The following is a 14392-nucleotide window of genomic DNA, read 5'->3' as shown; positions in this document are numbered from 1 at the left end:
CCAGCTATGACTCGCATGGTCGACACGTGGCATCTAGGTGAACCGACCTCCACCTGTGTCTGTCCACCTCATCTCGCAACATACAGCAGACGGACGCGATCGATTTTGGTTTCTTCCTCTCATCCTTACTTACTAGTCACCCCTTTGATGCCCATCAGGACCACGATACCCACTGCGAGGTCCAATGATAGCTCAACAGAGTCAGGCTGGCTCCCAATCTCGGCCGATATCTATACTTAACATACCGTACGTTACCGCTTCCGAACACGCGGTCCCCTCCTATCGCTGACCTATTGCTATCAAGCAGTCGAGCGCTCAAGTCTGCTCTGATCGATGCTGGCTATAAAAGCTTGGGAGATGTTCAACAGCTATCAGCCAACGACATAAGTGCCGGTGAGCTGCTCCACTCTTCTAGTCAGTCTGTCTACATGACATCAGCTCAGACCTACTTCGTACAGAAATTGGCATACCGAAACATCAAGCCGAAGATTTACGTCAGCAAATCGAATCGTTTCAAGGTGAGTTGACGTTTGTTTTTGTTGACATGACATGTAGCTCATAAGCTTTTACCTGCCTCATCAGGCTCATCACAACAGCCATCGCATCACATCCCACCTCAGAGCCAGATCCAGGCATCCACAGCTGCCGACCTGCTTTCATCCGCTTACTTGCCTCATTTCTCTACATCCTCCACCTCGATAGATCATCTCATCGCCCATTTCCAAGATGCAGCTCGGCGTCGGCTTCCTAGTAAGCCATCACGGAAGGGGAAAGAGAAGGAAGATAGCGCTGCGATCACACCCGGGATGGCTATCGAGATATCCGGTCCACCGGGAATAGGGAAAACCGCTGTTGCTCTGGGTATCGTATTGAATGCTAGGATGACTGGGATCGATGACTTGGAGGATGATGAGGGAGATTCAGCCGGTGAGGTGTTGATTATAGGTGAGCTCAACCAAAGATCCTGGTTATGTCTGTGAGAAGACTGATTTATGTAAATGTACAGACACGGAAGGTGGTATAACAGCAGAAAGAGTTCGGACAACTGCTGAAGCAATCACAAGAACCTGCTCAAGTGAGTTGCCATCAGCGCTGAGACCGTCTCAATGTCAATTGACTCTGAGACCTATAGCACTACCTCGCGATATAATCCATGGTATACATTTCGTTCGAATACCTACTCAAACTCAGATGATAGCTTTCCTACATACACTTGATGAATGGTTAGAAACGCATCCGAAGGTACGCCAACTGTCTAATCGTGTCCAAACGTGGAAAGCTGATTAAATTCTAGGTAAACCTCATTGTCATCGACACTTTGAGTTTCCACTTCAGACAGCCTGGACTAGATATGAGTACCAGAAGAAGGATGATGGAACTGTGAGCTATTGTTTTCCGAGAGGATTTCTGTTATAGCTTATGATCATCTCGTAGGGTCAAACAGAAGATCGGTCAAGCCACTACACTGCATCATTGCGCAGTAAGTATGATCACTCAGCTCACGCTGAATATTCATGATCCTACAGTAGATTAGCTCACACCGCAGTTGAACAGGTAATCGTCTGTAATCAGATGGCAACGAAATTGATGACGGCCGAGAACAAACCTGCCAATTTCGATACTGGCGATAGAGCAATCCTGATGCCTCAGCTAGGTGGGTCACTCGAGGTACCCGACATTAGCCTCAGACTTTGCATAGTCAGCTATTCGATGGAAATGGGGTCTTTAGCTGAAATTCTGATTTCTTTTAGGCGACGCATGGACGACAGGTAAAACCTTGCGACTGTGTTTGTTCCGTGGTCATCCAGGCGATGAGCTGCGTTACGTCCATGCTTCGATGTCAGGATCGACAAGAAACTTACCTTGGGCGGCTTTTGATATCGACGTAAGCTTCAGCTGATCTTGCATGTATAACGTTCTCTAGCTGACATCATGGTCTGTTTGGCTAGAACGATGGACTACCATGCGATATACCTGAAAAGATATTCGAGAGACCTGTAACACCACCACCAAAGGATCTTATATCAAATACTGCCCTGTTAGATTTCTAAGCACAAGATATACTCGTAATGACTATAATGCATAATCAGATTGCATAATTCACTATTCATATCGTATGATGTATGGAAAAAGGATATTTCATTTGCAAGATGAATTGACTGTCCACACTCCATTCTTCCTTCCATTCGCTAATATCCCGAAGGTCTAGCTACACTCGTATCGTACGCTCTGATCAACCTAGTCTGATCCTGATCGTTTGTCTCCGTCTGGGAAAAGGCGAATCCTCGTTGTCTTCGCATACGTTGAGTGGCTCGGACTTTCTTGATCGCCTTTTGGAATCTGCATTAGGTAAAATGCAACAGGGATCAGTCAATGAAGGTTAGATGCAGGTTGTTGATACACGAAAAGGGGTATACTCACTGTTCTTGCCTAGGTCGATAATCTGATAGATTGAATTTCTGGATTTCTTGGACAATATGATACGAAGTAGGGTGATAAGTTCTCGAGTAGCTGTTTGATCAAATGAGACGAAGATCAGCATGGGTTATAACAAATTACAGAATAATCCATTTCGGGATCGTTCGTTCACTCACTATTTCCATACGTAATCTCTCAAAAGACAGACCACAGGGAACAAGATAAGACAGAAGTAAAACACCGCATCTGCCCATAATCTAGGTACTATCCCTTTATAATCCAGCGAGAAGTTCAACAGGGGTGCAATGATGGCGTATAAGGGAAGGGCAATCATCGTAAAGACGAAAGATCCGGGAATGGCTAAGCGTACACAGTGGTCAGTACTTAGTATCTAGTAAAATCCTTGCGAGATACCAATACTCACCGGCAAGAGTATATTTCGTCCAGACGCTAAGTAAAAAAGCACAAGGTAAGCGTCCTTCCTTCGGATACACAACCTCAGTCAAGCTTACTCTGATATCAAAGCGGCTTTGCCCAAGACAGTCAAAAGGACTGCAAGGTACAGTGTAGTACCCCATACCCATAAACCAGAATTTTTACCATCCGAAGCTATCAGGTCATTATAAAATACCAGTACTGAAAAGAGGAACAGGACCTAGCAATCGATCATGTCGTCAGGAAATACACGTCAGATACTAAAAGTCAAATCAATCACTCACCACACTGTGATAGAAAGCATTTCCTACCCAATAGAAGAATCTCACAGGAGTGAAGAAATGGTTCGTTTGACCTAATTGATATAATTGAGGATATCTATCTAACATTCTCGCAGAGACGAATTGATCGAATATACCAATGACCAAAGGTGGTAAGATCGTAAAGATGACATTGTAGTAGGACATTGACCATCCTTCGAAGGAGATTTGACCGGAGAAGTCATTGAACCAAGAGTACTGCAGCATTGTCCAACGTCAATTGATTGTCGATCAATCACCGGTGGGCAGATGTACTTACCCAGAAAAGGGTCAAAGCAAATGTTATATTCTTGTAGAAAGAGTCTATTGGGAATGTCATCGTCAGCACCGACTCAATCACAGTACAAGGATAAACCAAACATACATAGAATCAACTTGGTCAATCTCTGATAGCTCCAGGATCCATGAACCAATAACAATTTCCTCAAAAACCTGAATTGAGAAATGGCAACATCGGCAGATCGAGCGGCTTGTAGACCCTGATATGATCATCGTTCGTCAGCTATTGCGCTTCCGACTCGATGTACCAAATGACTTACCTCTACACCCGATATACCGACTCCAACATGAGCAGCTTGAATCATGCTGACATCATTGGCACCATCACCAATGGCGAGAAGAGGTGCGTCGGTACTCTTCTTGACCAACTTGACAACGAGGGCTTTCTGCAGTGGCGATACTCGGCCTGTGAAGGATGACCAGTCAGTGCTTGTTCAATGGTGACTGTGGAGTGTGTACGTACAGCAGATGACAGCCTGTTTGAGAATCCAGAAAGTCAGTGTATATCACTACTTGTATTTGACGACTCACCTTGCACATAACAGCCAATTCTAGGAAGACATCTGCGCAATCTTTCTCCAAAGCATATGTCAGACTCTTGCCGTCTGAGAAAGAGGTAAACATCAGCAACTTTCCGATAGCGTAGTAATCCTCCAAGCTGAAACATACCGATGATCAAGGCTAGTTCCTCGACATCACCACCCATTCTTTGATTCTTGATAGCAAACAGACGTTTGTTCAGGAGCTCGGAGGTTTCGGTGGCAGTTTCAGTGTTAATTATGACCTAGCACAGCAGACATGACCATCAGCTTCGGGAAGAACGTATATTCACTGGATCGCACTTACCAGGTTCATGGATTCAGAAATTAATCGACAAGATAGACCAATGTTAATAGCTGTCTCTTGTCTATCTCCAGTCAAAACCCAGATCTACCCGGTTCCAAAACAAGTATCAGCTCCAGAACACGACCAAGCTGTGACGTTATCAACTCACCTTGATACCAGCTTGTTGTAAAGTATGGATCGCATCCGGTACACCATCCTGAAGTTTATCTTCGATAGCTGTCGCACCAAGTAAGATCAAATTCTGTTCAATCACCTCCGCAGCTTTATCTAAAGCTTCTGCTCGGCCGTGCATCTGAGCCGCGGCGTTATCGTACATCATTGACCATTTCGCATATTCATCCTCTGATATCTCTCGATAAGCTAAGCAGAGAGTTCGAAGACCTTCTGTTGCGTAATCCTACAACCGTCAACATAGTCAGTTTCTAGTCATCTGAGTACGAACCCGAGAAGCTGAGCTCACTTCGAGATGCACCAGAGTCGTCTCAGTCAATTGCTGATCAGGAGCCAACCTCTCGAAAATCACGGTATCCGCTCCTTTGGTGTATAGCTTGATGCGTCCATCAGAACCTCGCACAACAGTTGACATCCTCTTACGAGAAGAGTTGAACTCGCAAACATTCAGGACTTCGTATTCTTCCGATTGACCATTGACATCAATGAACACGGATTTGGGTTTTCGGGTCTGAGTAGAAACTGCAAGGTCAGTTGTCTTTGACTCCCACTGTCAATATACAACTGACTTACGTGAAATCGATAGCCTAACATTTCGGCACCAGAGACTAGAGCAGCTTCGTCGGGACTCGAGGCTTGATATACCATTTTACCCTCCCGTTCTTCAGGAATAACGGTGTGGCAGACAGCAAGTAATGACAAGCTATAAAATCCTTTTCATCAGTCTGAAAACAGTGTCAACACGGAGAAGTTACTTACAACTCTCTCAGGGTGGCACCTTCTTCGTTATCTTCCATACACCTCTGTCTTAGCGTTTCGAAAGTCTTCTGACCCATTTCCCTCTTATTATCATCAACCGTCTGAGCATACATCGTACCAAATACAGAGCATTCCCTGAACTCCATTTCGTTTCTTGTCAAGGTTCCAGTCTTATCCGAGAAGATGTAGGCTATTTGGCCCAACTCCTCTACTAAAGAAGACGTTCGACATAGCGCAGGAGTATCGGTGGGAGCATAATACATGTCTAGATCGGAATTGATGAGCGAGGCTTGCTGGAACTTGACGACTTCCATTGTCATGATCAAACTACAACGAAAGTCAGCTAAGAGCAGAGGGGGATTGGACAGCTGCACTGACGATATGGGAATGAGATTGTTATACAAGATGATAAATGTCAGGAGATCTGCAATATAACGTTAGCATTTGGTTGAGCATATGTTTAGGCCAGTTCAGCTCACCCTCGATGAACTGCTTTGCTATTCAAGGAATCAGCGATGGAGTTTCGCCTATTAATCAACAAAAGCTTACCCTTATTTGGACTTTCACCAGCCAGCCGCAAGTACCAGCTCTTATTGTTAAAGAATGCCTGTGGTATCACAGTCAGTTGTGGGGATTTGCTCTGGACTTTGATATCAGACATACCGTCCTTATACTACCTCCAATGGTCGATACCAGTGACAGAATGAGCAACAGCACGAAAAGATATAAAATCTGCCTGTTGACCTGTCTCTCGACAGCTGTTCGTTTGACAGGTGCATCGCTATCAACAAGCTCAGATTAGCATTGCCATAAGGATATCCAAAGTACCAACGCTTACGTTGCATTCCTCATTAATTTCGTCTCATGACCCGCATTGACGACTACTCCATACACCCATTCGGTATTTCTCAACTGGGCACCTCGTAATAACATCTGATTGGGTCCGACAGGTATTTTAGTGGGGGCTGCGCCGGGATGAGTCGATGAAAGATGGAATGTACCGTCGTATGTGTATAAAGATGAATTCGGAGCTTCGGAAAGCAGATGACCTCGAAGAAGGGAGACTGCCTGAGGATTGGTGAGTGTAGCTGTGGAAGGATGCGATTGTTTGATCTTCAAATTTGTCTCTCTGCGGCGAAGGAAAATCAGAAAAGGAGTCCCAGAGAAAGAGAACAGACTTACCCGTCCAAGTTGGCTGTTTCTATATAACATAAACCCTCAGGTTCACTACTACTCAACAAGACCATGTCTGCAGGTATGAATGCGTTGGCTTCTAATCTAACGATATCTCCAACTCGTATCCTCCTCCATGGTCTAGGTTGAAATGCTTGATTGATCAGTACTTGAGCTGTGCTGTTGTTAAGAGACCGATCAGAAGCATGCCGTTTCTGCTCAACCCGTTACATTAGCTATTTTCCGGGTTCCGCTGAAAGATCACCTAACTCACCAAATCCTCCTTGATCTCCTTGAACGCACTCGCTATTAGCACGACAGCAAGAGGTACTATAGTCGTATATCTACCGGTAGGAGACACGTTGGGGACTTGCTGGATGATTGCTGCAAATTCTGGTCAGGTTTACTGCTTGGCTTTAGGGTCGTTCAGCAACTCACCAGTGAACAAGAAAAACAAGTTCGCAGATCTGGAAAATTCAGCTGAGAAAAAGATCGGTCGATGTTTAGCTACTGTTCACATATGGCGATCCGCACATTTAGACCAGCTAAAACTACTCACCAAACAAGAACTTTGGTAAGAAAGTTATAGGACCATATTTTCCAGTTGTAACCGAATTCTTCTCATAACCTTTTACCCTATTTCCTTCGGCATCATTCAACGATATTTCCCTGGGTACACCATCGAATTTCCCTCTTCTCCCCAACATCTTATTCAGACCAAACGTCCAATCTACATCTGTCAGATGATCCTCTCTTATTCTCTGCCATCTTGAGCGTTTCTTCTGAGCAGCATATGGCCCTGATCCAGGAGCGGAGAAAGCGTAGGCTGATGGTCCTTCGATATCATCGTCAAATGGATCTCCACCTCCCATACCATATGCCTTGGACGTTGAAGACGTGGGATGATATTGCTTATCGTCTGGTGGACCGGCGAAACCTGCTGGTACTGCTCCGGATTGAGCTAATGGCATGTGCGATTCCAGCAAAGATGGATCAGACCGTCCGAATGAACGGTTCACATTGACCGTAGAAGATGATTGAGGTGCCATATATCCACTGGACTGTCCACCTCCGCCATACTCGTCGTCACTGTAGTTTTAGCCAATTAGCCTCGACTGTATAGCGATGTTACCGATGAAGAGAAGAATCCAACTTACTCGTCAAAGAATGGATCTAATGCATAACCTTGCTGAGGCTTACTTGAGCCCCCTCCGGCACCGGATCTAGCTCCTTGGCCATATGGCGTTGCTCCCGATGGACTGAACAGATTTGGCTCGTCATCTCCGAAAGGATCATCCTGTGTTGTATGTTGGTTCGGATGGGGATTATCGGATAGCAAGTCGTCGAATGGATTTTGCTGCTGACGCGACATGGCGTCGGATGTTGTATTGCGACTATCAAGAGAGGCTTTGGAACTTCAGTCGCTCGACAAGCTATCAAGCAAACGAGTAGTGTCGAGAGAGCTCTTGACTGTTCTAATGTTGTTTGGAGCTGCGAAAGGACAAAGTAAACGCGACCACCCGAGTCTCACTCTCACTCGTGTGGTGACGACAAGACACAGAAGTAACCGAGCGGCTGTGTACTCCTAATGCATGATTATGCCACGTCAGGTCACACCACGTGCCGACTATCAGAAGGTGTCAAATGTAAACAAACAAAACAAGAGCTGAGGTGAGACGCGTCCCAAGAGTGAAAAAACAACCACCACCACAACCCATTCCATTCCATCTCCGCTCTCTCACATCCATACATCTATATAGGTGGTAGTTGGTAGATGGGTATTGTTAGACATACCTTTTCACTCTTTTATTCCTTTTCACATAGCAGGTCACTCACCTCAATCAGATCAGCACCACTCGACCGACTTTGTCAATCGCTCCAACCACCTTCACTACCACCACCCACAGCAAGACACACTCACTTCCGATATCTCACCACTCGACCGACCGACCGCTCAATCACCATGTCAGACAGTGAATCTGAAGGCTTCATCATGGATGATGGGGGAAGTGAATCCGAGGGGTACATCCAACCCGCCAAAGCCAAGAAGCCTGCAGCAGAGAAGAAAGCCCCTGCTAAGAAAGCAGCCGCTCCCAAAGCACCCAAAGTGAGTTTTCCTCCCTGTCCCGAACAATAAAGGAATGATAAGCTGATGTGAGATATGACTCAAAGGCACCAGCAGCTAAGAAAGCTACCACCAAGAAGACTCCTCTAGCTTCTAAGAATCTACCAAATGATTCTATCTCAGAAGATGACTTTGATATGGAGAATTCCCCTGTAAAAGCAAAAGCAAAAGTCGTAGAAGAAGTTGACGAAGATCTGGGTGCTGGACCAAGTGCCGCTGTACCAGCAAACAAGAAGAGTGCGAGTGAAGTTTATCAAAAGGTGAGCTTCCTATCTCGACTTCGGTGTGGAAATTAGCTCACACATTGTTTAGCTGTCCCAACGAGAACACGTCTTGAAACGTCCAGATACGTATATCGGTTCGGTGGAAGCTATTTCTCAGAAGATGTGGGTCTTTGACGAAGAGTCAAAGGGTATGATCTACAGGTGAGCATCGCTGTCCGCCCCCAACAGTTATGTTAGAATAGCTGACGAGGCACAAACAGAGATATTACCTTTGTACCTGGTTTCCTCAAGATCTTTGATGAGATTCTAGTGAATGCTGCGGACAACAAGGTAAGTCATCAATATCCACTTTATGTCACGCAGAATCTGACTCCACTGGCATAGATCAACGATCCTACCATGGATTCCATCAAAGTTACTATCGACCGAGAGAAGAACACCATCTCCGTCTATAACAACGGTAAAGGTATTCCAGTAGAAATGCACAAGAAGGAAGGTGTCATGATCCCGGAACTTATCTTTGGTCATTTGTAGGTTCCCAACTCAAGCTGCCGCCACAACTTTCGCTGACTCTAAATCCTATCATAGACTAGCGGGTAGTAACTTCGATGATGATCAGAAGAAGTTGACTGGTGGTCGTAACGGTTACGGTGCCAAGTTAGCCAACATCTATTCTACCGAGTTCAGTGAGTCCCATACTATCCCAGCATGTCTGCAATTGTACTGAAGTCTTCATAGTCGTCGAAACCGCCGACAAGGTCAACGGTCAGAAGTACAAGCAAGTCTTCTCGAACAATATGGACAAGAAAGGCACGCCTAAGGTAAATACTGTTTTTGGATCGATAAAAATCAAGTAGCTGACCGACGATCCCGCAGATAACCGAGAACAAAAAAGGCGAAGAATGGACCAGGATCACCTTCACTCCTGATCTACCTCGATTTGGTATGACTCGGATCGATGACGATACCAATGCTTTATTGATGAAGCGAGTATATGATATGGCTGGTACAGTCAAGGATATCAAGGTATTTTTGAACGACGAAAGACTGAAAATTAAAGGTTTCAAGCAGGTAGGTTTCGATAACGAACATCCATGAATCTCGCTGACAACATCATGTAGTACGTCGAAATGTACGTCAACTCCGCTAGTGCATCCACATCCGCCGAAGGTGCGGCTATGAACAAGCCTCCTCTCGTCTACGAGGCCGTCAATAAACGATGGGAAATTGCTTTCACGCTATCCGAAGGGGAAATGAAACAAGTCTCTTTCGCAAACTCCATTGCTACTACAAAAGGTGGTACACACGTCGATATGGTCTCCACTCAGCTCGCCAATAAGCTGTTGGAACAGATCAAAAAGAAGAACAAGGCTGCTCCGGTCAAACCCTTCCAGGTCAAAAATCACATGTGGATCTTCGTCAATGCCTTGGTCGAAAATCCCGCTTTTGACTCTCAGACAAAAGAGAATTTGACTCTCAAATCGTCTGCTTTTGGAAGTAAATGTGACCTTTCGGAAGATTTCATCAAGAAAGGTAAGCTCAGCGATATGCGAAGTGGGAAATTCAGCTGACATAGTACTTAGTGGCCAAAACCGGTATCATCGACAACGTGCTCAGCTGGGCTCGATTCAAGCAAGATCAGATCATGAAGAAGACCGACGGTGCTAAGCGAAGTCGGTGAGTGAACGGTATAAGGTTGAGTAAGAAAATTCGCTGATGAACTCGCAGAGTCGGTGGTATCGTCAAGCTGGAAGATGCGAACCACGCTGGTGGCCGAAACGCCAAAAACTGTACCCTGATCTTGACAGAAGGAGATTCCGCCAAAGCATTGGCTGTGTCTGGGTTAGCCGTAGTTGGACGTGACGAATATGGAGTCTTCCCATTGCGAGGTAAATTACTGAACGTGCGAGAAGCCGGTCACGATCAAATCATCAAGAATGTGGAGCTTCAACATATCCGTCAAATCCTCGGTCTCAAACACAAAGAGACTTATACTTCGACCGATAGTCTACGTTATGGTCACTTGATGATTATGACTGATCAGGTGAGTTTCCGGACCATCACGATGAACGCATTTGCATGGGCTAACCCACACCCCACGTAGGATCATGATGGTTCACATATCAAAGGTCTTTTGATCAACTTCCTAGACCACTTCTACCCATCTCTTCTAAGAATCCCCAACTTCCTTTTGGAGTTTATCACTCCTATCGTAAAAGTATGGAAAGGTAAACAAGAGCACACCTTCTACACCATGCCTCAGTACGAGGAATGGAAAGCTGCCAATAACGATGGTCGAGGTTGGGAATCTAAGTATTACAAGGTATGTTTCCTCGGTCTGAGCTAATAAGCTGCGAGCTGATCAATGGATATAGGGTCTGGGTACGAGTGACTCGAAAGATGCCCAGAAATACTTCGCTGATCTCGACCGACATCGACTCGCCTTCGATACCCTGAAGGACGAGGATCGAGGCTTGATTGACATGGCGTTTAACAAGAAGAAAGCGGATGATCGAAAAGAATGGCTCCGACAGTTCAAGGTGAGCTTGCGGTTCGTCTTCTCATGCTGGGGATGTTAGACTGAATATATAATGCTTAGCCTGGTACTTTCCTTGACCACGATATCGATGTCGTCCCCATTTCTGATTTCGTCAACAAGGAACTTATTCTTTTCTCGATGGCCGATAACTTACGATCGATCCCATCTGTCGCAGACGGTTTGAAACCTGGTCAACGTAAAGTCATGTTTGCCACTTTCAAGCGAAACCTTACCAAAGAAATCAAGGTGGCTCAGTTAGTCGGTTACGTTTCTGAAAAAACCGCATACCATCATGGTGAACAATCCTTGGCATCTACCATTGTTGGTCTGGCACAGACATTTGTCGGAAGTAACAACATCAACTTGCTTTCTCCAAACGGTCAATTCGGTACACGTCTTTCAGTAAGTGAAAGAGAGTGCCCTCGCTTCATGTGACACAAGCTGATAACTCCAATATAACAGGGTGGTAAAGACGCTGCCAGTCCTCGTTATATCTACACTGCTATCCCTCGAATGACTAGAGCAATCTTCCATCCCGCTGACGAAGGCTTGCTCAACTACCTTATCGAAGAAGGTATGAGTATCGAGCCAGATTACTACCTTCCTACCGTTCCTTTGGTCTTGATCAACGGTGCTGATGGTATCGGAACTGGTAAGCTTAACTACCATTCCAATAGAATACATCAGCTGACCTAAATACACTAAAGGATGGAGTACTTCTATCCCCAACTTCAACCCAATCGAAATTGTTGAAAACTTGCGCCGATTGATGCGAGGTGAAGAGCAGGAGAAGATGAACCCTTGGTTCCGAGGCTTCAAGGTAAGTAGATTTTCAAGAGGTCTCATATCCACGACAGTACTGACACACAGGTGTAGGGCTCAATCGAGCGAATTGAGCAGGACAAGTACAAGGTCAGCGGTATCATTGAGAAGATTGACGACAAGACTATCGAGATTACTGAATTGCCCATCCGAAAATGGACTCAAGATTTCAAGGAGATGATCGAAGAGATGACCACTGGTACGGATAAAGTCCCTGCTACCATCAAGGTGAGCCAAGGCCTTGAACGTATTTCCCGGCTGTACATTGCTGACACTATACGTTCTTAGGACTACGAAGAACACCATACCGAATCTACAGTCCACTTCAAATTGCACTTGAACGAAGCCAACATGAAAGCTGCCGAGGCAGAAGGTCTCGACAAGCGATTCAAGATGACCACGACGCTCAGCACGGGTAATATGGTGTGTTTCGATCTTAATGGAAAGATCAGGAAATATACTTCCGCCGAAGAGATTTTGTCCGACTTCTACGGAAAGCGTCTAGAATACTATGGTCTGCGAAAGGTGAGTGGCATTAGTGGGGTTTGGTGGGACGAGATACAGTATTAACGAAGGCCCCTCCCCCATAGCAATGGCTCGCCGACGAGCTGAACAAGCAATTCGAAAGGCTTTCCAATCAAGCTCGATTCGTTCAGATGATCATCTCTAAAGAACTCAATGTCAACAACAAGAAGAAAGCTGTCATCGTCGATGAGCTTAGAGCTTTGAAATTCCGACCTTTCCCTAAAAAGGTCCAAGCTAAAGATGCTGGGGAAACTGAAGCAGCTCTTGACGAAGAAGACGAGGGCATGGCCAGCGACTATGATTACTTGTTGGGTATGGCTATCTGGAGTTTGACGGTGGAGAAGGTATGTTGTTTTAATGTTACTGATCTTACATCAGCTGATAATCGAGACCAGGTCAACAAACTTCTTGCCGAAAGAGATGCTAAAGAAGGAGAGCTCATCGAGCTTCTCAAGCTATCTCCTCAGGATATCTGGAACACCGATTTGGACAAGTTCCTCGAAGAGTGGAATGTAAGTATTATCGATCTGATGGGGCAAGGTCCACAAACTAACCAAGTTCATAGATTTTAATGGAAAACGATGCTCTCGCTCTGAAAGGCTTGAAACCCAAGACCAAAGGCGCCATCAAAGCTGCTCAGAAGAAGAAGAAGAGAGCTGCAGGTGAAGACACCGATGATGACGAGGATGATTTCAAACCTAAAGTCGCGACCAAACCAAGGGCGAAGCCTAAGGCCGCTGCTGCCAAGGCCTCACCTGTCAAGACGTCTCCATCCAAGCGGGACAGGTAAGCTACTAGACCCCTCACTGCCTTTAGAGGACGACGCTAATTTTATCATGGCAGTACCAATGTCTCAGAAGACGGTGTGGACGTCAAGCCTCCTGCTAAGAAGGCAGCTGCAGCTAAAGCTGCTGCTAAACCCAAAGCTAAGATTGAGACTAAGATGGAGCTCGATGATTCCGATGACGATAGTGAGTGCAGCTCGCATTCATCATGCCAACCAATGATTGACATTCGGATCTGTGATAGTGTACACCATCCCTGCTCCTAAAGCCTCTACTGCGGCGGCATCCAAAGCCAAACCTAAGGCAACGATATCAGTGATCGACGATGATTCAGATAGCGCGCCAATCAAGCCAAAAGCCAAAGCTCCACCCAAAAAGAAGGCAGCAGCTATATCTGAGGATTCAGATGCAGATATACTACCATCTAAACCTGCTGCCGCTACTAAAGCCAAGAAGGCACCTGCAGCAAAGGCTAAGAAAGTCAAAGAAGAATCTGAATCTGAATCTGAATCTGAATCTGAATTCAATGACTCGTAAGTTTCGGATTTCCACTTGATGTCCGACTCATTCGTCGATAATTAGCTGATCTGAACCTCGAATGATTGTAGGATGCTAGTAGATGACTATGAGGCTTCACCTGTCGCTCCCAAGAAACCAGCTGCCAGAGCAGGCAGGGGAGCGACCAAGAAACCTGCTTATATCGAGATGTCTGATTTGGACGATGATTCGGATTAGATGTCGATGATAGATGACTGGTGATTTGAGTTTTCTGGTATGGGTTGTTTCCGGGTTTTCTGCATGATACAAGATAATTTAGAGAGTGTATAGTTTCTGTATATTACGATATGATATGATATGATTATATGTGAATTATGATGATGATGGACGCTGTTCGTGAACTTCATATTGTGAAGATGGCTTTGTTCGACTCTCCGAGTTGAGGCGGAAGTCGCCGAGTGGGGGAACTCTCT

At 45.5% G+C, this 14392-nt stretch overlaps 3 protein-coding genes across 3 annotated transcripts; 2 read left to right on the top strand and 1 right to left on the bottom strand.

Moving 5' to 3' along the window:
* Positions 1-184: 184 nt before the first annotated feature.
* V865_001160 (uncharacterized protein) lies at positions 185-2051 on the top strand (the record flags this gene model as incomplete). Its single annotated transcript, XM_066224983.1, has 11 exons — positions 185-246; positions 308-393; positions 459-518; positions 583-945; positions 1007-1075; positions 1133-1242; positions 1295-1380; positions 1435-1480; positions 1555-1654; positions 1752-1885; positions 1950-2051. 11 exons carry the CDS (start codon positions 185-187, stop codon positions 2049-2051), a joined length of 1218 nt encoding a protein of 405 aa, XP_066081080.1.
* Positions 2052-2189: 138 nt separating this feature from the next.
* Positions 2190-7773, bottom strand: V865_001159 (uncharacterized protein; the record flags this gene model as incomplete). The annotated part of the gene is made up of 27 exons (XM_066224982.1): positions 2190-2340; positions 2422-2511; positions 2595-2778; positions 2843-2868; positions 2931-3073; positions 3138-3371; positions 3433-3476; positions 3538-3652; positions 3713-3858; positions 3916-3928; positions 3984-4057; positions 4122-4236; positions 4299-4382; positions 4447-4695; positions 4759-4980; positions 5043-5172; positions 5229-5555; positions 5607-5652; positions 5708-5725; positions 5778-5835; positions 5892-6009; positions 6067-6357; positions 6411-6616; positions 6676-6785; positions 6840-6881; positions 6961-7490; positions 7559-7773. The coding sequence occupies 27 exons, from the start codon at positions 7771-7773 to the stop codon at positions 2190-2192; spliced, it is 3981 nt and encodes a 1326-aa protein (XP_066081079.1).
* A 591-nt stretch (positions 7774-8364) lies between these two features.
* V865_001158 (uncharacterized protein) lies at positions 8365-14156 on the top strand (the record flags this gene model as incomplete). The annotated part of the gene is made up of 24 exons (XM_066224981.1): positions 8365-8508; positions 8574-8786; positions 8839-8951; positions 9011-9080; positions 9135-9280; positions 9339-9436; positions 9489-9571; positions 9627-9821; positions 9872-10283; positions 10334-10427; positions 10479-10794; positions 10855-11073; positions 11126-11290; positions 11350-11691; positions 11752-11941; positions 11997-12109; positions 12166-12339; positions 12400-12636; positions 12702-12980; positions 13032-13148; positions 13202-13422; positions 13480-13607; positions 13666-13954; positions 14030-14156. The coding sequence occupies 24 exons, from the start codon at positions 8365-8367 to the stop codon at positions 14154-14156; spliced, it is 4485 nt and encodes a 1494-aa protein (XP_066081078.1).
* Positions 14157-14392: the final 236 nt, after the last annotated feature.

This window comes from Kwoniella europaea, chromosome 1 (assembly GCF_036810445.1).
Source record: "Kwoniella europaea PYCC6329 chromosome 1, complete sequence".
Taxonomy (NCBI): Eukaryota; Fungi; Basidiomycota; class Tremellomycetes; order Tremellales; family Cryptococcaceae; genus Kwoniella; species Kwoniella europaea.
Note: the sequence above shows the minus strand (reverse complement) of the source record. Positions and strands in the feature narration are given on the sequence as shown.